This window comes from Mchenga conophoros, linkage group LG20, assembly GCF_057382185.1.
Source record: "Mchenga conophoros isolate Kocher_MC1m ecotype Shallow Benthic linkage group LG20, M_conophoros_male_GT1.1, whole genome shotgun sequence".
Classification (NCBI taxonomy): Eukaryota; Metazoa; Chordata; class Actinopteri; order Cichliformes; family Cichlidae; genus Mchenga; species Mchenga conophoros.
This window is the reverse complement of record NC_140545.1, coordinates 5,806,040-5,832,683: the sequence shown is the minus strand read 5'-3', so window position 1 is coordinate 5,832,683 and position 26,644 is coordinate 5,806,040. Positions and strand designations below refer to the sequence as shown.

At 41.4% G+C, this 26,644-nt stretch overlaps 1 protein-coding gene across 2 annotated transcripts in view; it reads right to left on the bottom strand.

Moving 5' to 3' along the window:
• cntn3a.1 (contactin 3a, tandem duplicate 1) overlaps positions 1 to 26,644 on the bottom strand; it is an 84,198-nt gene that overhangs the window by 2,588 nt on the left and 54,966 nt on the right. Inside the window, exons 10-21 of one of the 2 annotated variants that reach the window (XM_085258546.1) lie at positions 24,893 to 25,022; positions 22,568 to 22,718; positions 14,440 to 14,567; positions 11,952 to 12,127; positions 7,367 to 7,487; positions 5,822 to 5,980; positions 5,488 to 5,637; positions 4,556 to 4,626; positions 3,816 to 4,050; positions 2,383 to 2,498; positions 1,936 to 2,122; positions 745 to 857 (exon numbers count right to left, since the gene is read on the bottom strand). In XM_085258546.1, the coding sequence (XP_085114672.1) occupies positions 745 to 857; positions 1,936 to 2,122; positions 2,383 to 2,498; positions 3,816 to 4,050; positions 4,556 to 4,626; positions 5,488 to 5,637; positions 5,822 to 5,980; positions 7,367 to 7,487; positions 11,952 to 12,127; positions 14,440 to 14,567; positions 22,568 to 22,718; positions 24,893 to 25,022 (1,737 nt within the window). The remainder of the gene's footprint in view (positions 1 to 744; positions 858 to 1,935; positions 2,123 to 2,382; positions 2,499 to 3,815; positions 4,051 to 4,555; positions 4,627 to 5,487; positions 5,638 to 5,821; positions 5,981 to 7,366; positions 7,488 to 11,951; positions 12,128 to 14,439; positions 14,568 to 22,567; positions 22,719 to 24,892; positions 25,023 to 26,644) is intronic. The other variant, XM_085258547.1, reaches the window with a different exon arrangement.

The window sequence follows — 26,644 nt, the reverse complement described above, 5'->3', positions numbered from 1 at the left end:
CTCAGTAGAGATAAGGCAGAACTGCCAGAAATCTTCAGTCCTGACTTTTCAGCTGCGGTTTGGATGCATCTGCCCATTTTAACGCACGCCAAGCTCTCCACTTTCACTTCACTTGTAACGGGAATAATACGACTAAGACCAAGTCTTCACACTTTCCGCCTGTTTAGCGTAGGAAGCTGCAAATTCATGCTCCTATTTATTTACATTTACAAGCCAAGTGACACTTGGAAAGACAGATGAAGATAAAAACCCTGAAGCAGTTATTATAATATCTATTGTGCACTTGATGCTGCAGTGGCAAGTTAAATGTCACAATACGGGAAGATGAACGCCAATAAGATTTTACTTCGTACATGCTTTTCCTGAGATGACTCGCTCAGAACAGTTGTACAGTTTAAACTATGTGGCTAAAAATAATGGGTGCTGTGGGTGTTTGGGTTATCACAGGACCGCTGGTTTAAGGCGAGGAGGCAATTTGTGTAGGACTTCCGAGGTTAAAGTGAAATGCTGCAGAATATTACACCAATGCAGGGGATAAAATGAGGCTCCCATTTATTAATAACACTCTGAGAAGTTCATCAGCACAACCAGTGTGTTCATAAATAACAGCGTGCTCTAATGAAGCAAATGGACCAAGTAACAGTCTATCATTCTCTGTTATGTTACTATCTATAAAACCCTTTACTTGTCAGCTTTGAATTGATTCTTGCTGAGGCAGGCTACCGTGGAAGTGTAAAACTTTACCTTATATCCTGTGACTTCTGACTCATTCTCCAGGGCGTGCACTTGGTCCCATTTCAGGATGACCTTGGAGTTGGAAGTGTTCCACATAATTTTAACTGGGGCTTGACTGGGTGCTGAGTGAGGACACAGGGAGCAGGGTAAGGGGAAGAGGGAGAAGAAAAAAAGAGGCTGTCAAGTCGTTAAACAGTCATGAACCAACTCAGCATGAAGGAGATTTCTCATTATCAGTTTATCATCCCACTGTTAGGAGTGAGCAGTGAGAACAATCCAAGACACTTCACCCGTTGCCTACTGGTGGTGGTCAGAGGGCCCGGTGGCGCCAGTGTCCGGCAGCCTCGCCTCTGTCAGTGCGCCCCAGGGTGGCTGTGGCTACAATGTAGCTTGCCATCACCAGTGTGTGAATGTGTGTGTGAATGGGTGGATGACTGGATATGTAAAGCGCTTTGGGGTCCTTAGGGACTAGTAAGGCGCTATATAAATACAGGCCATTTACCATTTATTTATTTTTTTTAAGTTAATGGGGAAGTAACAAAAAGCCATGAAAGATTTGTATCATGTTATAACGAGAATACGGCGATTTATATTATTTGCGCATGTGAGCATAAGATTAAAGACATATGTCTGACAATTAACGCTTTAAACCATTATCCACAACTTCAGATTTTCTTGCTTCTTTCTCAAACGTTTGCATTCACATGACATGAGATGCACTGCTGCAAACGGCAAACAGGGACTCAAGTACAGATGTCATAACATAATAACATAAATAACACGGTGTGGCAGAAACTTACGCCGACACCTGCTTTGACGTCTGTTACTTTCACGCTCTTTGCATCAGTAAGATGCCAGGACACGAAGCAGCGTATCCATGTGCGCGAGAGAAGAAAACCGTAAAACCCACCAAAAATATTTAGATGTTTGGAACAATGTTTTTTTTTTATGTGAGAGAAAAGCCTTTAACGCATTTCAAGTCTCGACAACATAAAACACAATTCGGTGAAAAAACAGCGACACAAATGAAAGCGCCACATTGTTTTGCAGTGAATGGTTCCTTCTTCAGTTACTGGTGAAATCCAATACACTGAATGGACCATGCAGCTACAGCCAAAAGAAAAGGAAGAAGAAAACAAAAACAAGAAAAACAATACACAAAAGAAGACTGTCATTCGCCTTCAGTATCTTAGTCCTTACGCGGTTTCTTGGTTGTGACATTGACTATGTTGCTCTGTGGGCCCACTCCAGCGCTGTTGTAAGCCCGCAGACACACGTAATAGGTACTGCTGCCTTCCAGATCCCTGATGAGTACTGAAGTTTTATTCCCTGCTGTCCTGATCACCGTAGCTGCCTCTTGCTTTTGCTTCTCACTCCAGTACTGCAACTAAACACACACACATAGAATACACGGATTACGCTTGCATCTATTTTGTTACTCAATATTCTCTGTGGGCATGAAAGCCAGAGGGCCCTCATATACTGCAGTTTACTTCATAAATGAATAATATAAACACTAATGCAAAAAGGTCACAATGCTATTCTGCAAAAATCAAAAACAGATACATTGCCACTAGTTATTCGTGTTGCTGGTGCTGTCCAACATGTTTGTACAAGACCTATTGTGTGGGCTTGTGTGGGTTTGACCTCATAGCCTAGGATGCGTCTGCGGTTGTTGCTCCAGGGCAGTGGCTTCCAGGTGACCTCTACCTCGGACGCTGATACGCTCCGAGCCCTGAGCCTCCCTGGAGCTCTGCTGGGCTCTGAAACACAGACACCAGGGGCACCGGGGAAAGAGAGGAAGACATGGATTTATTAAGCCTATAGACACTGTGTGGCTTAATGAATATACAGAAGCGATAAATTTACCCTGTGGTTTTAACAGACCATAATACCAACGTTAATGTAATAATATGGGAAATGCTCTCATGTAAACATCATTAGCATTTCCTCCTTGATTTATTGTCATACATCTCCATTTCATTTATGTAGGTCCGGTTCCGGCCATCTGCAGTTGATTTATACTGTAAGGTAAACATCCTATAATAATAGAAAGAGAAAACCAATGATCTGATTATCCCCTATGAGCAATCACTTGGCGACGCTTGGGAGGAAGAACTCTGTTTTAGCAGAATGAGACCTCCAGCGCAACCAGGCTCAGGGAGGGGCAGCCATCTGCCACGACCGGTTGTTGGGTTGATGGGAAGGAGAAGAGAGAAAAGAAAAGCACAGAGGAAAGGATTTTTCTTCTTTAACTGTGTGACTGACAAACTTTGGGTGCGAAAACATAATTACATTTCTGGCCGCCTTTTATAGATAAAATGACCTTATTCTGGTGTTTGTGTATGTGTATGGGTGTAGGTGCCAAAGTTACACACCAACTAAGACTAGGGATGGCTGTTGGAGGTAATGGTCTATCAGCCGAAATGATGTTAAAGACCAGTAATGATGCTCAAATCTCAATAGTTGGTGTAGTGTCCTGTTACATTAAATATTCATGACAAAATGTGCAATTAGGCTAAAGATGCATGAAGGTAAATTACCAGCCGTCTCAGGACTCAGGATCAGGGACTGTGAGAGTGTGATTTGATCAGCCCTGTTTTTTTTAAAACAGATATTACAGATAAAGAGCAGAGCTTCCAGATACATATCGGACAGTCAAGTAGTCATGCCCTAAATCGTTCCTTGCCTTATTGTATTTCTCCTCCAATGGAGCCATGATTTACTACATTAGCATGAACCTGTATTCATAAAGGCTTGAATTTAATGAATGAGGCCATAGATTGATTAGGAAAGTGTTAACTGAGGTTATTTTACTTTAAACTTCTTTATGAAAACAGGAAACTTGCTTCAACAGTGTTTTAGACTAGGAAGATCATTCCATCTTTTATATACAGTCTATGTTTAGGACCAGAAACCAGTGTTATGAAGTACAGTGTTTATTTTAAGCAATAACATCCTTGGAATTATATTCAAATTATATTATATTAAAATGTGACAAAAAGACTAAAGTCTGTCAGAAAATGTAGTATTTGTGCTTCTGATCACTGACACAGTGTTTGTGCTTTAGGAGTGCACACCTTCCTCTGCTGAGTAGATAGTGGTCACAGGACTGAAAGGGCCTTCTCCCTTGTTGTTGTAAACCCCGACTTTGACTTGATAAGGGGAGAAGGGAGGGATGCTCTCATTCTTGAAGACATATCTAGAAGCATCTGGGGACGTGACAGCAGCCTGCATCCAGCCCTGCGCCCCGAGTGGGCGGAAAGCCACCACATATCCAAAGCCCGGGCCGCTCTGCATCTCCTCGGGAACAGGCTAAGAAGGTACAAGATGACTCAGAGCAATGACTCAAGAGAGAAATGCATGAATGATCCCGAAGATATTAAAACCTAAAAGAAGCTGAGGGCATTACTGTACATGCAAGACTTTGCACGAAATGATCATCCTGTCTGGTTAAAGGCACAATAAGCAAAATTCAAGACCACAGGATGTCACACCACAGGCCACACCTCACCCTCTTTTCTATTCTGTTTACAAGCTAGAAAGTTTTTGAGCAAAAAGTCAAGCGAAGGGCAATGGAGGGGAGCAAAACAGCAGTAGAGACTTACAATGAGCTGAGATAAAACCAGCGCATGTAAATTAGGGAAATAACAAAAATGAAAACATTGTTGTTTTTAATTCTTTTGTTTTAGCTGATGTCTGACTGCCCTCTGCAACCTCACTCTTACTTTGACCTTTACTTTACATTCAGATGTTAACAACGACAACAGCAACAAACTCTAAATAACATTTTCCTAAATGCATTTAAATACATGCTTACCTCCCAAGTGATGACCAGCTCTGAACGTCCTCCACCACCACCACTCACCCTTGCTGGAGTTAACCTGGGAACTAACAGATTCGAACAGGGTTAGATAGTCATGTCCAACACATACACCCAGTATTCTGTTTCTCACCATGAAATAACATAGCATGGAAACAGGTTTTGATATCGAACGTGTTCAAAAAAGTTGCAAATTCCTTAAATACAGACTTATAAGAGTACTTCACAAGTTTGACATTGCACCTGTTTGAGATCATGCCAAAGCAACTCAATCTGATTTGAGTGCAGACTTTGACCACGTCATTCCAAAGCCTTCTTTTTTTGAGCTATTCAGAGGTGAACTTGTCAGTTTGTTTGTGATCATTGTCCTGCTACGTAACCTAAGTGAGCTTTAACTTCAAGGTATGAACTGATGTCTGGACATTCTCCTTCAGGATTTTCTATTAGAGAGCAGAATTCATGTTTCCATCAATTACGGCAAGTTGTCCAGGTAAAGCAGCAAAGCAGCCCCAGACCATCACACTACCACCACCTTGTTTGACTGCGGGTATGATGTTCTTTTAATGCAATTCTGTTATAGTTTTATCCAGATGTAACGGAACTCAAACCTTCCAAAAAGTTCAACTTTTGTTGAACTACTTTATTGTTTAAACTTTGGCAAAAAGTGTGTTGATGTGTCAGTCCAGCCCTGCTGTTTAGTGTGCTAAAGTGGAGTTCTTTTTCCTTTTCAATACTGTTGTACTAAAGCTTCCAGGCATCAGTAATTTTATTAGTTCTGTCATGCTTATCTTGCAGAAGCAGAAAGTTTACTGAAATAAAATAGGACAATAAGGTTTTTTTTAAGTATTCAGTACATGATGAGAATGATCCTGAAACCACTTTTCCCAATGTTGGCATCAGAAAAAATGCAAGGAGCTTCTGATACATACGCGTGTCTTTGGTGCGGGCCTTTTTGGAGGGTTTGCTGGGCTCTCCTGTTCCGATGCTGTTGATCGCCAAGACTCTGAACTCGTAGTCCACCCAGGAGCTCAAGTCAGTGACAGTGGCTGACAGCTGCTTCCCCCCCAGCAGCTCAGGAACTGAAAAACATCACAGAAGTAACCTTTCATTGATTTCACTGATAATTAGCCAAGAGGGTGAAGTTTTAGTTATCTGCATTTTATGTGTGGAGTTTGGAAAGGACAGCTACCAGTTACCCCATCTCTCATTTTTTAACCTTTCACTAAACTTTCTAGCCACACAAACACATTTAAATAAGCAAACCTGTGGTAACAGCCTGCCACCCGAGAGAGAAGGGCGTTCTGGCCTGGATGGTATAGCTTAGGATAGGGCTGTGGTTGTCCGTGCCAGGACCCCAGGACAGAGAGGCAGTGGTCTCTGTCATCTTAGTCACCTGACAGTCCACAGGGGGGCCTGGAGGACCTAAAAAGACAGTAAGTCACAGGTTACTCAAATATATTGATACATAGCAGCTCAAGATTATAGGTGATATGAGAGACTGAGTAGACAGTGTTTGTGGAGCTCGAGTGCAATACTGAATTACACCGAGTCCAAAATCAACACTCACAATAATGAATGCGTATCAAAAATATAAAAACAGAACATTGATTTTTTTTTCTGGAAAATGTAGACTTTCTACATTTAACAAGATGTTTTTGTGGCTGCGCTGCCACCAGAATCTCTGCCAGGGATTGCAGAGATAAATTAGAGCATGCACAATTTAATAAATAGGATAGAAAAAGGGAGAAAAAAAGGAAAAAATGCTTTAATTATACACACAAGAAGTAATTATTTGCAATCTTTTATTTCATTTTTGGTACGTTAACATAGACGATAAAAAGGAAAGTTTGTTTCAATCTCTAATGAGTCGACTCATGAATCAGCTGTAATACATGTGTTCACTTTAATGTGAGTGTAGCTGTTTGCTACTCAAGTGAACTATTGCTATTATCTTCTCCTTTTCTCTGGTGTCTCCGAAATGGAGGTCAGTGAACATTTTATATTTCCTTCTGCTCCACAGGAACATTTGGTGAGCTCTTCCAGTCCACTTAGAATTTACTGCCAGCTACAAGAAAACCATCTGCAAATACTAAGGAATAAGGAGATAATGTGACTCTTTACGCGACGCATGTAGTGCTCATTTCTCATTTTAAGAGGCCGATCTTCCACAGTATAGCCCCAGTTAAGAGCACAGCTGCAGCTGCTCCGCCTGGCTGTGACAGGTGAAGCCGTGGATGCATGCGGTTTTTCTTCAGACCTCGGCTGCTGCTGTGGTTCAGTCTATGGTGGCACTATATGAATATGTCCAGCTGCTACAATTAACTACTAAACTGTCACTGTTGGCCCCATTAAAAAAAACCATAATGTGTCACAGCCAAAATAATAACCAAAGCACATCCACGGCTGCTGCCACAGTCACAGCTGCGATCGTAATCAGAGCTGGTCTGTCTCAGCAGCGGTAAGAGGGAGAACTGATGAACGAGCTCCATTTATCTAAATGTGACGCTTTAGCTTTGGCCTGAGCAGCCCCAGACTCTCGCTGCAAACACGACCAAAAGAGGTTCACTTTTCTCAATAGTTCAGACAAAATCATTACTGGGAAGTATGCAAGAATACAAGAAAATACAACGACTTTGTACTTTGGATCTAACACAATACTACTACATAAGTCCATACGCACATTGTTTAAATGTTAGACAATAACAATGATAAGGGCATTGCATGCCCTGGTTCAGGTTTGGAAATTCTGAAAGAAAAAAGTTATTAAATAAACATATCTGGGTTTGATCTTCTGCTTTTTTCCCTTACCTCTCACAACCACATCAGTGGCAATAGAAATACTGTCCACCTTGGTCTGAACAGCACAGGTATACTTCCCAGCATGCCTCAGTTGAATATTCCGGATCATAATGTCACCATCCGATCGCTGCTGGTCCAGATGTCAGGGGAGAAACAAAACAAAAAAGGGAATAACACAGAATCTTGTGTTATAAAGTTGCAAAATCAAGGAAAAGAGCTTGTCGTGATTTATTTTGGCAGTTCCTTGCATTATGAAGGAAAAAGGTACAACATGAATCCAGGGACACACCAAATGACTGAGTGCTGCTTTTCATCATTTCATCATTTCTGAGCACAGGTCTTTGTGAGGTATTAAAAAGCTTCTTTCAGCTTCGTCCCTTTTATTCTCTCTGATTCCATTTACTCTGCAGACAACCATTCAATGCCAAATGCATTATTAGCTTTGAACTTTAAAGTTGGAGCTAATGTTAAGTTGATGTCTTATCTGTGAAAGTAGGGAACTGTGAAACAGGATGATACTTGGTAACTACTTTGATGTATAATCAGGGACATTTTAAAGAGATAAAAATTCAGTTGCTCCAAGTCATCCACTCTTTGATACCCATTATTAAAATAACATAGGCAAGAATATATTAGGCCACAGATCTCTCAGTATGCAAAATGTTATTGTGAGATAACCTTGCTTGCAATATCAAGTGAGACTGCTAGAAAAACTCATAAAAAGTGTAGTCATGGATACAAAAGATAAATACAAAGCAAGATTTCTGGTTTTGCTTGTAGTCCGAGGTTTGATTACTAATCATGTCTCAGCAGGTTTTCACTTCTATTTGATTTAATAATTATTTTTTTTAAAAAGTATTTGTTCCAGCAACAGAAATGGAAGCACAGGCTCAGATATTCAGAGCTACACCAGGAGGAGGTCTTATTTTGTGCCTGAAATGGCTGTGAAAGCTGCAGCTAGGAGCATTCATTTCCATTTAGGTCCATAAGTATTTGGACAATAACTCTGCTTTTTTTAACCTCTATATACCCCCACAGTGGTTCTTAAATCAAACCTTCTGTTAGAGTTTGTATTGTTGATTGTCATTTATGCTTAGAAACATTTACTCACATATGCTTAGAAGTATATAATCATTTGTAGATTGAAAGAATGTCTCATCCTAAGAGGTCTGTAACAACTCTGTGTAGCATGAAGAGAGGAGAGATCGTATCTTCCCTTGCTGATTTATGGTGGGATTAACGTAGCTATGTCTGTTCTAGTCTGAGTGCTTTTCTGTTTAGATGACCTGCTGGACTTCCTTACCGGGGGGGTCTAGTCTACCCTCTTCCTGACCAAGGATGTTTGCTTGTGTGCTTTTATGACCCTTTGATCAGCAGTACACACACACACACACACACACACACACACACACACACACACACACACACACACACACACACACACACACACACGCCCACATACACACACATACACACACCCACATACACAGGCAAGGTACTCTTTGTGTGTATGTGGACGTCATATGTTAATGAACCTATGCATATTCATGTAACCTCAATAAAAGGACAGTGGTATGGAAGGGACGGACGAGACCAACTGGAGTCAAGCGGTTGTCCGGTTCTCTCCCGTGCACGAGTAACATGAAGAAGCTTGCCTACTTGTGTTTTGCTTGTGTGTAATTATATTGTCTTCAACGTTCCAGCAGATAGGTACAAGCTACAAACCTATCACCTTCAAAGTGTCCTTAAGGCCTGTGTAGTTTAATCTAAGACATTTAATGAAACTATTGTATTGACTGTTTGTTTTTGAATTACTACCATTTTCATAAATTGTCCCTGACCTTCAGAGACTGGACAATTGACTCGCAAGCTGTTTCACAGCGTGACATACATAAAATACTGTTACCACAGCCAATGCTCGTGGTTCTATCTGCCTTCAGTTTTGTTTTCTGCGTGATCTATTGTGTTGAGGTGACCAGCTTAGTCATTGGGAAATATGGGTCATTATCTATTTGCAGAGATTTTAGATGTTTTCTTCCCAGTGCATTTATTATTTTCATGAATGTGCCACATTTAAAGTTTTTACTCCTTTTAAATTTATTTAGGTTATTTTTTTTTTTTACTTTTGTTTGTTTCTTTCAGCCCATTGAGTCCTCCTTCACTTGCACTGGCTTCTAATTGGACCTCATATTGGAAGGACCAAGTGCAAATACAATATTTTGAGCCAGCAGACCTTTTATCTGCTTGTCATCAATCAAAGGAACAATCAATGGTCCAGTTACTTTTGATCGTCAGAAACGCTAAACTGCATATTAAATGTTTACCTTTTAATAAACCCCTTGAATTAAAACTGAATATCTGCACTTCAATTTGTGTTTGATTCAAAATCAGAAAAATTCAGTCTGGCCGTAACTTTGTGTCAATAGAAAGAATAATATGCACCTTAAAAGTCAGAGAGGTTTACAAGGGAATCTGGAAATCATGAACTGATTTTATAAAAGCTGTTTCAGAGGTTCTGCAGGTTGAAATCTACAGATATTAATAAAAACCGTGTCAAACCCCACAACAGGGTGATGTCTGATGTTTTTTTTTTCATTTTAGCTAACATTTCTTTTTCTTTTTTCCATGAGTGACACAATTTATCAGTAACATCCATTCATTTAAAGCGATTGCCTTTATAAGACGCAAGTAGCACAGCTTTTCTTTGAGCTGTAAAATGTTGGCAAGTTAACAAAACTCACAGTGTGACATAAAACTTTACAGTTAACTCATTCAGCGACTTGCAGTTGACATTTTTCAGTTCACTCTGAGCTTTGCTGAAAAAATGTCAGCGAGGGCATCAGAAAGTAGAAATCAAATACTGAAATTCAAACATTTAGTGGAACAGCACTTGGATCTTAAAGTATCTACAGTTGTAAAGCTTTTATTTTACGGATAAGGTCACGACTCGCTTTTATTCTATGTGGAGGCTTCACTCTCTTCGAGTTCACGGAGGACTCAATGAATATTAAAAGGCAGACAGCTTTGCAAAAAAATTAATTAATAAATAAAGCATATCCACAAAGTCACATTTATGCAAAACACATGAGGTAAGTTAATAACGTGACTATTCACAACATGTCAGCATATTCGGTGTATGCAAGAGTCTGATTTGTTTGCTATATTGAACCGCAAAGTTTCTTGTCGTTTATGATCATGCCAAAAACAAATAAACAAACAAACAAACAAAAGCAAAAAACGAAATAGAAAAACAAGAAGCCCGGGCCTTATAATTGCTTTTCCTTATTAAAAGATGATGATCACACGTAGCACATGGCTGAGCAATGCATTATGAGTTTCTTGGTTGCTGCTTTTGTCAATGTAGGAGGTGTTATTAACAAGCAGAACAAGCAAAATAGCGTCCTCCTGTTCTGTTATAATAATTAAAAAGACACAAAAAAACAATCAAGGCTGCATGATTCATCATAAATGTGAAAGCTGAAGCTGGAATACAGTTGCTAAAAAATGTGTTACTTTTAATGGATCACAAACTACTTCCCTGTTCCCACATTACTCTATACACAGTCAGGTGGATATACGTAGACTTGGACACCACCACAACTAAATTTAGCTAGCTGAATATGGCTAAACGTAAAGATTTTTGTCTTAAATTTCAGATTAGTCATATTGAATTTGGAGGAAAGATTCTTCAATATGCGTCTAACTTTTTTTTCAAGGAAGCAAACACATTTGTACAACTCAGAAGCTGGAAATGTTAACGACTCCTTCATTATTCCGTTCACCAGGTAAAAGGTAGTACTAGAATTGAAAAGGCTTGCTGTAAACCCATAACATTACAAAGATGCTCTCTCAAGTCTAAGGTAATCTTATGAACAGATGAACAAAGTATGGAGAAGACTCCAAAACACACATGATACTATGTGAAACACAGTGGAAGCAGTGTGACGCATGCTTACAATAAGATGCAACAGAAGATAAGCACAGCTGAATTAATTTTGAACCTAAACATTTCACTGATATTTCTGAATAAAAGCTAAAAGTCTGTGCTCACTTCAGTTAAATCTTTTTTATTTCACCACAGACCTAAAATGACCCAAACCGTGTCAATGTCCAAATATTTCCAGGTTCAATTATCTGTAGCTTTTCATCTGTAATAAAAAAATTAGTATGTAGAGAATGTTGTTCTTATATAGAGAGTGAAATGCTTCCCAAGTGGCCTTTCTTTAAACTCCCCCTCTGATGGTATGCTTTTGATTTTAGTTTTACAAAGTCACTGCTGTCAAAAGAAAACATAAAAAGAAGGGGATGACATAAAAGTACTTGTTTTACATCTCAGAAGAGTTTAAAACATCTAGGCAGGAAATCTGTGCTTCATCTGTTTTGTAGTGCTTCTGTAATGAACGTCAAACATCATTTAAACAACTCAAATCAGATAATTGTGTGTATATGTGTGCGTGGCTTCTGAAGCTCACATTATGATTGTGATCTAAAGGGGATGTTCGTGTTCAGCCTCTAGCCGATAGCTCGTGCTTCCATCATTTTCTACCCTCCAGCCACAGCCTGGACCTCCCTTCAGACCCGGAGTTGTACTTACCCCACCAACTTTTTCAAAATAAGCTCCGTGGCTTCCAAAGTGAATGAGCTGCTCGTTGAAAAACCAGGTGAACTTGAGGTCAAGAGTTGGGTCGTGCGATACCTGACAGGGCAGGACAATACTCTCACCTACAGTCACATCCAGATGACCTGCTGGACTGGTAATCACAGTTGCGTCTGTAAACACAGAGAACCAGTTTACCATTCCATGTATACCTGCTAGTTTCCCTATACCTCCTTCCTATTTGATGTATTTATACTTCAAATAATTTAGATCCCTGTGTCAAAAACAGGACCATGGTCTTAAATATCAATAACCAACAGAGAAGAAGTAAAATAAACAAGTGCAAAGAAAACTCAAACACCATTATGGCAGGTCAGCTCTGAGTCTGCAATTTAGCTCTGTTTATGTGAGACAAAAAGCCATCCTATTTCATCCCCGGTGTGATGCGCATCAACATAATCTTTGGTCGTCTCAGCTTGCCGTCTCATTCAGCGGCAGGGATTGTGGTGCAGTTCAGAGTGTGGTTCAGTGCGGTGTAGAGAGGACCATAAACCAGGCTGAATGTGAATTATGCATTCATGTCATAAGCATCTAATGGACAGGCAAGCCAGTGCAGCATGTCAGGAGGAGTAAAGGTCTATATTCTCTCTGTCAAAACAAGGCTGTTTGTTTATCTTCACCCCCTTAGGAGAACCGAATGGTCATGAAAGTATATTCCAGGTGATTCTTGGGAAAGCTTGGCTCTCGATGCAAAATAGGTGAAGCAAAACTTTCTGCTTCCGATTTCCGAAGTGTCACGTTTATTTCCTGTTACAAATGGAAGGAAAATCATAAACCGGCCGCCTCGTTTCCATCGGTGTGCTCTGCACATGGTAATCGAGAGTGTGTAAACGTATCGAAAATCAGTATATTCTCAAACGCTCATGAGGAAGGTTGATAAGTTTAGAAATTAATTCAACGTCTCGGCTCGAATTAGCATAGGAAATACAGAGATCCGTCTGAATATCAACATTATGAGGTGCTGAAGCCTAAACAGCACGACTGAGGCTCAATAGAGTCAAAATAACCCAGAAGTGGAACATCAGCCATCAGCTCCTGGTAAAATCTTAGGAATGATTTACCACTGAGCAGCCAAGTGAAAGCCAATTATCTGCAATTAAGGAGACAGGAGGATAGAAAGCACACACAGATGGAACACCTTTCATATTGATATGGCAAATTAATTAGGCTGCTTGTTTACCCATCCAGCAATTACACACAAAGATTTATTAATGCGCAGTTGTATTTGTGGGCAGATGATAAAGTCCAGGATTCATTTTCAGTCATCAGGACTGGATCCTTAACTGGTAACTAACAGTGTTTTTCAGCTGCTTGGTGCTGGGAAGGTAATGCAGAGTGATTAGTGGATTGACTGACAGCCAAACAATGAACTGAAGCTCAGCATGAACCTCTGTAAAGCAGAGAAGGAGAGACTCTTTTTTTATAAAAATAAAAATGATTCCAACTTTGTACTAATTGAATGTTTCAGAAATAACAAATGTAAGGAACTGGAGCATGTTCTGCTTTCCATAACTGAATACACCGAGATTTTAAATATAGCAGAGGATCTATAAAATTGCCATTTCATGTATTTTCATTGGTTGTCAAAAAAAACCCCTAAAAATGACCAAACCAAAACACAAAACAAATTATCTGGACATATATTAATTAACTAATTAAGCATTACTATAGAATAATTACTGATTAATATCATAAATCTGCATTTTTTGTGAATAAAATTTCTTTCACAGACAGAAAACACATACAGGCACACACATGCACACACACACACATACACACACATATATATACTGCATTCATTGCTATGTGTAAAGAGGCTGTGGGGGGAAAAAGACAGCAAAATTGGGCTTCTTTGCAAAGCAATTTGCAATTTAAAGTACTTGTGAAGAGGAATCACCAAAAGGCATTTTAATAGAGCAGTGTTGTTGACTCTGCTTTTTAGAAAGACCCAGAAAATTCCTTGCTCGGCAAAAGTGCCCGAAATAAAGGGAAAGGAATCTTCAACAAACTAAACATGGCTACGTGCCACTCTGCAAAAAAAGTATGAATTAAACATAATGGTGCAAGAATTCAATGGGCCTCATGTTCCAATTCCTCCAGCCACCGTCAATCAGCTAATTGGACTGTATACAGTTCACCAGGAATTCTGCCTTGCTGTTTGGTCCTCAGCTTTGCAGTGATGCTCAGTGCTCATCTAAAGAGTAACACTGTGTCTCACAGCTTTAAAGCAGACGTCTATTCGCTTGAGGTTTTTCCATAAAGTAAATGCTTTACTTTAGTGCAAAGGCTAGATGGAAAAAACTGAAGAAAATACAAATACAAACAGGTTCAACAAACAAAAGCTAACAAACTCATTAATGAAATACTTGTTGGGGGGGGACATAGACACTGTTCGTGTGCTTAGGCATAGGGAACAATTATTTACCTTTTACCAAAAGGCTGCCAGCACTACTCGCTACTCCAAACTGGTTTCTGGCTACACATGTGTACATTCCAGCATCCGATTTACTAACATTGGAGATCCGCAGGCTTCCATTATCCAACACCATAACTCTGTAAAGGGTAAAACAAAAGTTAATTACACATTTTTACATGCTGTATATTTGAAATGCATAAAAACATCAAGTTCATTATCTGATTAATTTGTTAGCCTTTCAGTGCTTTTACATAAGCAGGAACCTAGCATTAACAGTGCCTGCACGACCTGTCGCTGTTATTGTGGGGTGGCTATTTGCTGTTTTGGTAGTAGTAGATGCTTTTAATTTTTGACTATAAACCAACCAACTGTAAACAGAAATCAAAGAAATCAAGAAATATTTTCTCTGCTCTTATTGGCATATAACAAGCATGGAAAGCTGAGAAATGGGGAAAAAAGGAAAGCACAAAAATGCTGCCGCTCACTCCAGCAGCACTAAAAACACTCGAAAACAGGTCTTAAAAGCATGTCGGTGTCAGCAAGGCCTTGAATATGCACTGAAAATGTGGGCACAAATAACATGTTACAAAATAGGCTTAACGAAATTCATCTTGCCACATTACGGTGTGTTTGAATGTAGTCAAGGACGGAGGATAAAAGAGGGAGAAAAAAACCATGTAAGTGGGAAACTTGTTTGTTGAGATCCACTAACGCCTTATGCAACCAAACACTTTAGAAAAGTACGGCCGCGCAAGTGATTGAGGTACAAAATAATGAAATAAAAGGGTTTGATTAATTCTATTTAATGTGATGCCAAAAATGCACCCTTTTGCCTTGGTGAAAAAAAAGAAAAAATTGGCCACAAGCTGGAGAACAAATGCTCAGATTAAAAGCTAAAAGGATTTATTCATGTGTTCAGCATGCAGGGCAACACAACCATTCATTTCAAAACCCATATTTCATCAAATCAAATCAAATCAAATCAAATCACTTTTTATTGTCACATCACATGTGCAGGCACACTGGCACAGCACATGCGAGTGAAATTCTTGTGTGCGAGCCCCACAAGCAACAGAGATGTGCAAACACAACAACACAAACGAGCAAAATACAAGAATGGCCAACCTGAAACTAATAAATATATGTACAATATATAATAGTGTATGCATTTCTGGATGTGTATACTAAATATTTTCCTACGTGTGTGTGTGTGTGTGTGTGTGTGTGTGTGTATACACATTTTTACAAATTAAATAGTAAAAAAATAAAATAAAATAATAATAATAATAATAAAATATATAAAATATACAGAGTTGAATATGTGCAAAACAAGTGGCATTTATATACAGTGTGGAGTGCATAATGTTGAAGTTCCAGTAGTGAAGCTGAGGTGTCTATGACGTGTTCAGCAGTCTGATGGCCTGATGGAAAAAGCTGTCTCTCAGTCTGCTGGTACGGGACCGGATGCTGCAGAACCTCCTTCCTGATGGAAGCAGTCTGAACAGTTTATGGCTGGGGTGACTGGAGTCCTTGATGATCCTCCCCGCTTTCCTCAGGCACCGCTTCCTGTAGATGTCTTGGAGGGAGGGAAGCTCACCTCCAATTATCCGTTCAGAGCACCGCACTACTCGCTGGAGAGCTTTGCAGTTGTAGGCGGTGCTGTTGCCATACCAGGTGGTGATGCATCCAGTGAGGATGCTCTCAATGGCACAGCGATAGAAGGTCCTGAGGATGCGGGGGCTCATGCCGAATCTTTTCAGTCTCCTGAGAAAGAAGAGGCGCTGCTGCGCCTTCTTCACTGTTTTGTTTGTGTGTACTGACCACGTAAGATCCTCAGCCAGGTGTACTCCAAGGAACCGGAAGCTGCTCACTCTCTCCACAGCAGCGCCGTTGATGGTGATGGGGGTGTGTACTTCTCTGCACCTCCGGAAGTCCACTATCAACTCCTTTGTCTTTGCGACGTTGAGGGTGAGATGGTTGTCTTGACACCAGTGGGTCAGGGCGCTGACCTCCTCCCTGTAAGCCGTCTCATCACCGTTGGTGATAAGACCCACCACTGTAGTGTCGTCCGCAAACTTCACAATGATGTTGGAGCTGTTAGTGGCTGTGCAGTCGTAGGTGTAGAGTGAGTACAGGAGAGGGCTCAGTACACACCCCTGTGGAGCACCAGTGTTCAGTGTGATGGGGGATGAGGTGATGCTGCCCAGTCTGACCACCTGGCGTCTGTCAGACAGGAAGCTAAGGATCCAGCTGCAGAGGGAGCTGCTCAGTCCTAGATCCTGCAGTTTCCTGTCCAGCTTCGAGGGAACGATGGTATTGAATGCTGAGCTGTAATCTACAAACAGCATCCTCACATACGTGTCTCTCTTCTCCAGGTGTGACAGGGCAGTGTGTAGTGTCAGGGCTATGGCATCATCAGTGAACCTGTTGTGGCAGTATGCGAACTGTAGAGGGTCCAGTGAGTCGGGTAGTGCAGAGCAGATGAAGTCCCTGACCAGCTTCTCGAAGCATTTGCTTACGATGGGGGTCAGGGCTACAGGTCGCCAGTCGTTCAATGAGGAGATGGTGGAGGATTTGGGTACAGGGACGATGGTGGCCATTTTGAAGCAGGCTGGGACTACAGATAGAGAGAGGGAAAGGTTGAAGATGTGCGTGAACACTCCAGCCAGCTGAGCCGCGCATGACCTGAGGACGCGGCCGGGAATCCCGTCCGGACCAGTAGCTTTGCGTGCGTTCACCTTCCTGAAGCACTTCCGCACATCCTCCTCAGACACAGTGTGCGCACTGACGTCATCCGCGGTGCGCACACTGTCCGGTCTCATGGTGTTCGCTGTGTCGAATCTAGCGTAGAATACGTTTAGATCCTCACACAGAGAGGCCGTGGTCTGCGGTGTGCTGGTTTTCCCTCTAAAGTCTGTGATCGTGTTTAGTCCCTGCCACATACTCCGAGGGTTGTCAAACTGTTGTTCCACCCTGTCCCTGTACTCACGTTTGGCTGCTTTGATCGTCTTCCGGAGTTGGTAATGTGCGTGTTTGTAGTCCGATGTGTTCGCAGAGGCAAAGGCGGTGTTCCGTGCCGCCAGTGCCGCGCGAACATCTCCGTTAATCCAGGGTTTTTGATTTGGGAAGGATTTAACTGTTCTGGATGGGACGACATCTTCCACCCATTTCCTGATAAATCCACAGACTGAGTCTGTGTATTCATCAATGTCTCTGGCGGCCACGTGAAACATTTCCCAGTCCGCGTGATCAAAACAGTCCCGCAGCGCAGACTCCGATTGGTCCGTCCAACAGTGCACCGCCCTCCGGGTTGGAGCTTCCTGTTTCAGCTTCTGCCTGTAGGCGGGCAGGAGCAGGATGGAGCAGTGATCTGATTGGCCGAATGGGGCGCGGGGGAGGGCTTTGTACGCATCCTGGAAAGAGGTGTAACAGTGGTCGAGTTGCCGGTTTCCACGTGTGTTGAAAAGGATGTGTTGATGGAGTTTTGGTGAGACTTTCTTCAGGTTTCCCTTATTAAAGTCTCCGGCTGTGATAAACGCTGCCTCTGGGTGTGCGGTTTCCTCGCTGCTGATCGCGCTGTACAGTTCCCTGAGTGCACGGTCAGTGTCGGCTTGTGGGGGAATGTAAACAGCCGTAATAATCACTGCTGTAAATTCCCTCGGTAGCCAGAATGGCCGGCACTTAATCATCAGGTACTCCAGGTCCGGTGAGCAGAAGGATTTGACCGGGTGCACGTTCGCATAATCACACCAGCTGTTGTTGATCATGAAACACACACCACCGCCTCTGCTTTTCCCAGTAAGATCCTGTGACCTGTCCGCGCGGTGCACAGAGAACCCCGGCAGTTGTATTGCGGAGTCCGGTACTTTGTCCGATAGCCAGGTTTCTGTGAGGCAGATCACGCAGCAGTCCCGCATCTCTCGCTGGAATGAGATCCGTGCCCGAAGCTCGCACAGCTTGTTCTCCAGAGACTGCATATTAGCCAGTAATAAACTGGGTAACGGTGGTCTGTAAGTGCGCCGTCTCAGTCGAACCAGAACGCCAGATCTTCTCCCTCTGCGTCGGCGTTTGCGGCCTCCAGGGCCAGAGAACAAAGGCGTCTCAGGTGAGATGAATGGGGGGTCTGCAAACGGAGCGTCCGTGTTGCAAAACTTGAACTCCGGAAAGTTATAAGAAAGACCGTCTTTTATGTCCAGTAAGGTTTGTCGGTCGTACACAAGGAGACAAGTGCTGCTCGTGAAAAAATAAAGGAAAAGTAAAATTAAACACAGAAGAAAGCCGTTGCTTGGGGGAGCTCGCGACGAGGCTGCCATACTCGGCGCCATCTTGATCACTCTTGATCAGTATGACCAAATGATGACCAAATCATCATGGCATTATCATATATCACTCACACGAGATTGGTTTGATATGTCGCAAAGCACCTACAGTTAGCATCTAACCTTTCTGCTGGGTTTTAAAAAACACATTTCCACTGCCATCTCTGATTTTCCTTTAATTACTAGATGTAATTTATCACATGCCTTGCTTACTCAAGACACTTAGCTTGCCATGATTAGAGAAAGAGGATATCTGCTGTTTTTCACTTATCTTGATTTCCACAGAAAATAATGAAGGCGTAAACTTACATTATTTATTTATAATTGTCGCTCATTATCTGTTGTACTTTGTAGAGAGAAGGAAATTAAGCACAGAAGCATGACAAACTACTTGTTACAAAAAGCTATCTCTCAGTTGTCACTCTGAATGTGACTTGCTGAAATGTCCACACTGTCTCCACCAGCCCTGATCATCCCAGAGGGGAAGCTATATAGAAAAAGTCCCTGCAGTCTTCAATAAAATAGCAAACTGTAAAAAAAAAAAAAAAGACAATAAAAAAACTCAACTTTCTCGGTCGTGCAAGACAGCCACTGCTGGTTGAACTAATTTGTTCGGGTGTTGTCAAAGTTATTACAAACTCATTAAGCCTCATGAGCACAAATTAAAATTTCCTAATGTGAAACAGATGTTACACTTAGATTGGGATGAGATGGTTTAACTGACAAAACGGAAGACATGATTATTGCCATGTGTCAGGATTTCTGCGTTGAAAACTAATTTGTCAAAGGAAGAGACTACAACGCCGAACAAACACTCAGCGCTCGAAGGCAAAATGCGTTATTGACATTTTTGATGGATGCAAAGGAGAAAATCCTTCGGCGTCATCTCTTTTACAAAGCCGAACCGCAGTGGAAAATCTGTCTTCGGTTTATTTCTTCGGTCGGAAAGGTCATGACAATTTGATTAAATTATCTCCCAACAATTTTTGATACTGCCTTTCAACAATCTTCTGACCATATTTGTATCCTTACAAATCAATTATCCTTCTAGTGTGGGTTTGCAGGGCAAGACATTTATTGACAGAATCAGAATCAGAATTAAGACAAGACAGACAATACGCTTTAGTTAGCGTATTGTCTGTCTTGTCTTAATTCTGATTCTGATTCTGTCAATAAATGTCTTGCCCTGCAAACCCACACTAGAAGCTCCCACATCATCAACTGAACTGCACATTATGGAGTAACGGTTAGAGGCCAGGTTTTCAGAAATAACTGGTATGAAACGGGAGCTTAAACGCTGATTTTTAAAAGGTCCCTTTAAGGCAACGTGGATCCGTTAAAATGTTTTAAAATGACCTGTGTCGCATCAAAGGCTGAAGGAGTTAAAATACATTAGCCCCTTCAACGGTGCCCATTCCCCACGGAGCTGGGGGTGTACTCTCCAAACTGAACTGAGGGCTTTCCTTTGTAATGGGCTATAACAAAGAGTTATGGATATGAGATGTCACACGGATAACACTTGCCATTAAACAGTGCAGCAGACAATGTCAGGCCTCGTCTTCACCAAAGCTACAAAGTAAAGGTGTGGGATAAAGATGTAAGGAGAATTATCAGCCTGAAATGCTTTTGCTTGGTTCCCCTTCCTTTAAAAGGTTGCCCTGGAGCAATTAAGGCACTGGGGAAATTTGTGGGGCAAATAAAAGCTTGAGCAGTGTGATATAGTAAACAGACACTTTACTTCAACCTTTCTTGCTGGTGTTAAAGTGAGCTTCTGGCTGTGATCTAAAAGCCTGCACTGTTTCTCCATGGTGCAACAAAAATCAAGAGGCTGTAAATGAAAAACATTACTTTAGCCAACTTAAAAAGCGCTGCATAATTAACTCAGCGTATTACTACGAACTTGCAGTATACTTGGGTACTACTTGTGTCACTCACAAGTGAAGCACATTCTGGAAACACAGCTGGAAAGCTCTTTGAGTACTAGGATTATAAATTGATTGCCATTACATGATAAAGTGATACATATACTACCGTTTAGCATAACGATCTTAAGCACCGTGGTTCAATCTAAAGGTAATATTCCTGAGAGCTATTTCCTATATCCGTTTTGCAATAGCTGGCAGTGGTCAGCGCTGAAATTAAATTAAGGTAAGCACTTTATCGTTGACCTCAAAGTTCTCCACATAAGTGCACAGAAACCCTGTTATAAAATTATTTCGTTATACTGTGAATACTAGGAACGCGAGCTGGAGTAGGTATCACCCCTGCATGATTTCATTAATCAGATCCCGCATTGTTCTTAGTTGATTTGTTTTCTCCTACTCCAGATCCTTGAAAACATTATCCCTGGAAGATTAGAAGGAATTATGGGTACTTTAGTTGAGCCAGTGGGATGGATTAGTGTTGTGCCACTGCTGTAATAGCATTGGTAACAGCCCCCATTTCGATGTGGAGCAAAGTAAATGCTAATGAGCCAGGAACAAGGGAATAGGCTTGCAAGAGATGTTGCAATAATGTCAGAACCTAACGTCTTGCATGCATCTTTCCCACTTCAGGGCAAGGCTCTAACGTTAAATCCCACAGGGCAAATCTGGCCTTTATAGGTACAATTGATAATGCAGTATGGATGCAATTTCCTTCAATACTTAAGAGGGTGATAAATCTGCAAGCTGGTCCCAATATTTATCAGCCATTTGCAACCATTTGCTGCTGCAAATAAAATATTTCTCTGAAGTGAAGAAATCGAACCCCATGATTTCCAAACCTACACTCTTGCAGCAGAGAGCCGAGACATGACAAAACCTCCGGCACCCCCCACTGCAGTGTCAGTGGGTATCCCAGAGGTTAGATGTGGAAAAGCTGCTGGGCCAGGTGAACAATTAATCCCATGTCAAGAGAGAAATGTGAACCCCTGCTACATCACTGGATTTGCCAGCAGGCGAGCTTTACCTACTGCTGGTGCACTGCTGTTCAAAATACAGATGTTGTCAAACAGAGAGCGAGTGATTTACTATCATACAATGGCAGATTAAAGCAGTACACCTAAAATATTTGCCCCAAAAAACACATTATTGAGGAAAAGTGAATGTCTGCATGCATCCATTTGCTGCATTGTGTGAGCAAACAGTAGAAATCTCCATCAGTCACTAACTTTACTTCCTACTTCTACCTTAGCCAGTATTATGTCTCAAGGGGAAGACTTGTTTTTCCTTCTTGTCTGATTAACATTTGTTTTTCCTTTTGCCTTATGCTCTCCAGCACACAGCGGCATCACATTGATCTGTACTTAACCTGACTTTTAATAAAACAAGTTGTATAGCTGGTTTCCCTTGTGTCACCAACATTATCATAAAAGAATGTATGTCCAGCAGCCGTCAATTGATCCGTCCTTTTGGGGATTCACTCCTTCCGTGTCTCGCTGGTGGTCTGGCTCATCGTCTAACTTGTGCTCTAATGACCCTCCAGGCCTTACATGCAGCTAATGAGCTGATGGATCAGTGCATCGATCCAAGTGCCGCAGTCTAGGAATGCCCAATTACCTTAAGTAAACAGTGCAGAAACTCAGCTTTGAGCACAGCCTGAAGACTACAACAGAGTTCAGGAAGGAAACACAGAAAGCAGGGAGAGAGCACACTATGCAATTCAAATTGCATAGTGTCACACTGTGATTTTACTCTTTGCTATTTGTCACTTGAATATCAAGTAGGGAAAAATTGAATACATCGATAAAAAACCATTCTGCAAGTAAAGCAGAAAAGCTAAACAATAGTGATCCCCCACTCAATACACTTACAGCTCAACACAAAGAAACCTGTTACCTGTGGCTCTCTCTCAGGGCTTCCTTTCCCTTCCGCCATGAAATCATGCCTCGAGGAGACATCCTGGGCTTGCATTCGATTAGAACGTCGCCACCCTGTCGGGCCAAAGTTTGGGCCTTCAACAAGTTCTGGGAGAAGTCTGGAGCAATTGCTGGTGGACAAAAAAGAAAAGAAAAGTGGAAAGGCATGTGAATACTGTGAGGGAGACAAGAGAGGCGTAAAAAAAAGGAAAGGGAGAAAAAGAGACCGATGAGCAAGGTGGAAGAGCTAGAGTGCCTGAGCTTCCTAAAACACGCAGGTCACTAAATCCATTAGGCAGGTCAGCTCTCACATCCTTTTCTTTCAACACACACATATCCACTGTAATGCATCCGTAAATGCAGGAGAACAGACGTGGGACATTTTATTTGAAAAGAAAGTGATTTTCCAGATTTCCTTGGGACGACATTATGCATTAAAGATAAAACCGCGGGACTCTGAAGCAAAACGAGCGAATGTAAAACAAGAGGGAGGCTTTGCTGCTGTTGCTTTAGGCCTTAATTACTAAGGCGCCGTCGTCCGGAGCTGTTTTGTATGCGAAACTACTCAGCAGAAAGCTCTTCAAAGTGAATACACAGCCTGGCGCCAGTGACATGGCTGAGCACCTGCCAACATATGCCGGTGCACGTGCGTATGCAGCACTATACAACAATGTACGCTTGCACCTATGCACATATTGCCCCCTCACAATTATTTCTTGACACTCTGTGTGAAAAGCAAGCCAAGAGTTTCTGTCTTCCTCGTTTTCTCTGTTTACATGGGTGGTTTATATGACCTCGGGACTTTCAGTACAATCTGTTTATAATGGGTAACTTAAAAGCAGGTCGCGTAGACCAATGTCTGTCATATTCTCTACTTGAGAAAAGAGAAAAAGCATTAATAATAATTGAATTTAATTAGCCAGGCAAGCTTAACATAGTTAATTATAAACAAATCCACCTACTCAAGTTTCCAACATATTTAGATGTCTTATAACTGAAACTATTTATTAATTATTCATTATATTTCTGATGCAATATGCAAATCCAGTTAACTTTCTGTGACAATACAACAAGTTATTGGCATTAGGTATTAGTAATCGCTGACAATTAGTGGCCAAGCTCTTGTGTGGTGACTGTTTTACTGCTACAGTAATTTTAGACCTTCGCACCAAACATTTAAGCCGAGCGGCTCTGTGACCTTTACATCATCAACCCTGTCTGCATTCTTGCAGTTACTTTATGTTCAGCTGACTGTCAGCGTTAGATATGTTTCTGAACAGAAAGCGTTTAAACCTCATCTGTCGAGCCGTGGCATTGCTCCTGAGAGTTTTACAAATGTTATTGCATCAAACTCACACGCCAAAGTACTTAAAATGCAGTTTGCAGGAAAAGGATTCACTCTGTTTCCAAAACAATAGCCCAAATGTGCAGAGCCAAATGAGTAAGTATACCAGACAAGATATGGAATATATTTTTTCAGCTCTTCGTACCCAGACGATTTCAGCATCTTGTTTGTTTTGTACTACCTTTACCTGTTGACCTGAATTCCTGTTGCCAATTATGTGCCTGCCTTTTGACAATTTCTCCAAACCAAAAGCCTTTTACTCTAACTCTACAGTATACACTGCATATTGTGTCAGCTACTGCAGCTGTACTTTGAGACATGCCTCATCTTCCATAATTACACTGCATCTACTGAAAGTAACCATACATCAAAAACACAAACGCATGTGATCCATGAACTTCACAAGAAGTGGAGGTTTTCTGGTAATATTCTGGAAACTGTGCATAATGAGCATATTTGCATAATTGACAGTAAAAAGTTGTTCTTATTTATGTTATGCTTGGTATCAGTGCACCCTCTAAGGTCATCATCTGTCTGAAACAAGCCATTTTATCATGTGCCTCTTGACGATCTAGCTGAAAACTCTGCCTGATGATATTTGAATAACATAATATATAACTATTCAACATATAGTTGTTTTATCCTGGTATACACAAACACTCAGTCCAGTAAACATGTCAGTCACTTCGGCCTTGCTAGGCATGGACAAGCATCAAATAAGGTCATGTGCACAGAGCTAGAGTACTACTGGCAACAGAACTTCAGAAATAATTGTGTTTTTTCCTCAGTCTCTCATATTTATTGTATTGCAAAGACTTTTCTGAAAGAGTAAAAAAGGAGAATGTTACTGGAAAAATGTATTTAGCATTTTTATTCTAGCAGGTATAAGAGATATAGCCTTGGGTTAAATTCTGTTTTGTTAATTAAGACAAATGAACAGCTTTCTATCTTTGGTCTTACCTACAACTCTCAGCTCGGCATTGGTAAAGATTCGACCGTGCTTGTTCTCTGCCACGCACTGGAACATGCCAATGTCAGCCAGGTTCAAGCTGCTGATTGTCAGAACTCCATTATTCACCTGAACTCTGTCCTGTTGGAGACAGAAAGACACACATGCATGCATCAAATACTTAAAATGATCTGAAATGAAAACTGCTCAACAGCCAGACAACAAACAAGTTTAGAGAATATTCGAGGAAGCAACTGAAGGTTCTTGCCTCAGGTGCAAAATATGCCCCAGTACACTCCAAGGTTCGCATCTAATCAGGACCACCATCTTTGTAGATGGTATTCTGGTACTCCACGTACTCTGCACTTCAACTGGTGTTTTACTGAAACCGAGGAGAACTTGACAGCACGTCTCTAACGGTAAAATTAGTATTTTAATAAGTATATGATACAGTAAAAGTGCTAGACTGAAAAGATTTACAGTGGGCAGAGCTATATTGAGAGATTTAATTAATATTCATTACAGAACAATAATTAAAATCAAGCACATCAAACTTGCTGCTGACTCTTTTTTTACTCCACCAAATACTCAGTACATAGTTTATAAATATATATAGATATAGATATACAATGCTATTAATTGTTTTAAAATGAATACATATACCTTCAAAAACACCTTCGTAATAAAACTGATACAAAGTTCTTCACTTTCCACTGCTCGTTTGACCTTTACAAGGTTTGGCACCTCTTGTTTCTCCCGTTTTATAGTTACCCCAATTTAATTGTGGCAGCACTCATTGTTCTTGCCCTTGATCTTTCCATAGAGTGTAGCTGGACCTTTTAATGCCTCTGACAAAGTAGTCCAGAGGGTCCTGCCGTCAGTCTGTCTGTCGTCTGGAATCATTACAGCACTGGCACTTGAAAAGACAAGGACTGTCCCTTAACGTCAGTCTGTGACACCGCAGAGGACTTTCAAATAGAGTTCTTTCTGACGACTAGTAACAAGATAAGAGACATGGCTGACCTAGCAACTAAAACCACCGCCAGAGGATGTCCTGGGTGTTGATGCATCCAGCAGTTTCCAGGTGGAAAATAAGCAGTCCCATAAATTTGGCTACGGCTGGGTGCATGTATGTGTATTCAAGGAAAAAAGAAAATGATAAAGAGAGAGGGAGAGGACCACAAAGAGAGGGAGGATTTTGAATAGATGATAGATGGTTCTTTTCAGGTTACACAGTGCACAAGCCCAGGGCTGTGCACTTACGAACCCATAAAAGCACAGGTTGGTGCCATTCTGCACTATTCTGTACCCTGACACTTAGTGGTAGCTCTATCACAATCTCCTTAGCACTGAAGACAAATTGTGGCATTGTCTACTTTATCAGCATCTTTAATTATGCTTGACTCCTGTCTGATATGAACACTTTATCAAACTGAGCTCTGAAAAGTTAAGTCATGGGCACCTTGTTGCTGCTTTCTCTGTATCTTGTAGTGATCCTATCGCTCACCTATAGTAGCTAGACTGTCGCAGGTATGCAACTACACCATTAGAACTGCGGAAGGCACGTAGCAGGTTTTGAGGGTCGTAGGCAGAGAAACCATCTCTCGTGTATGTAACTAAAAGGCGGAGCTGGTAGTGTAGTGAAAAAAGTACAAGCATGAGTGGGTTCTTGTTTTGCCGGGGTGACATTTTGAAGTGACAGCTCTCCTCTGCGCCATTTAATTCCCTTGGAACAGACGGAAAATGAGGTGGAGAGGGAGGAA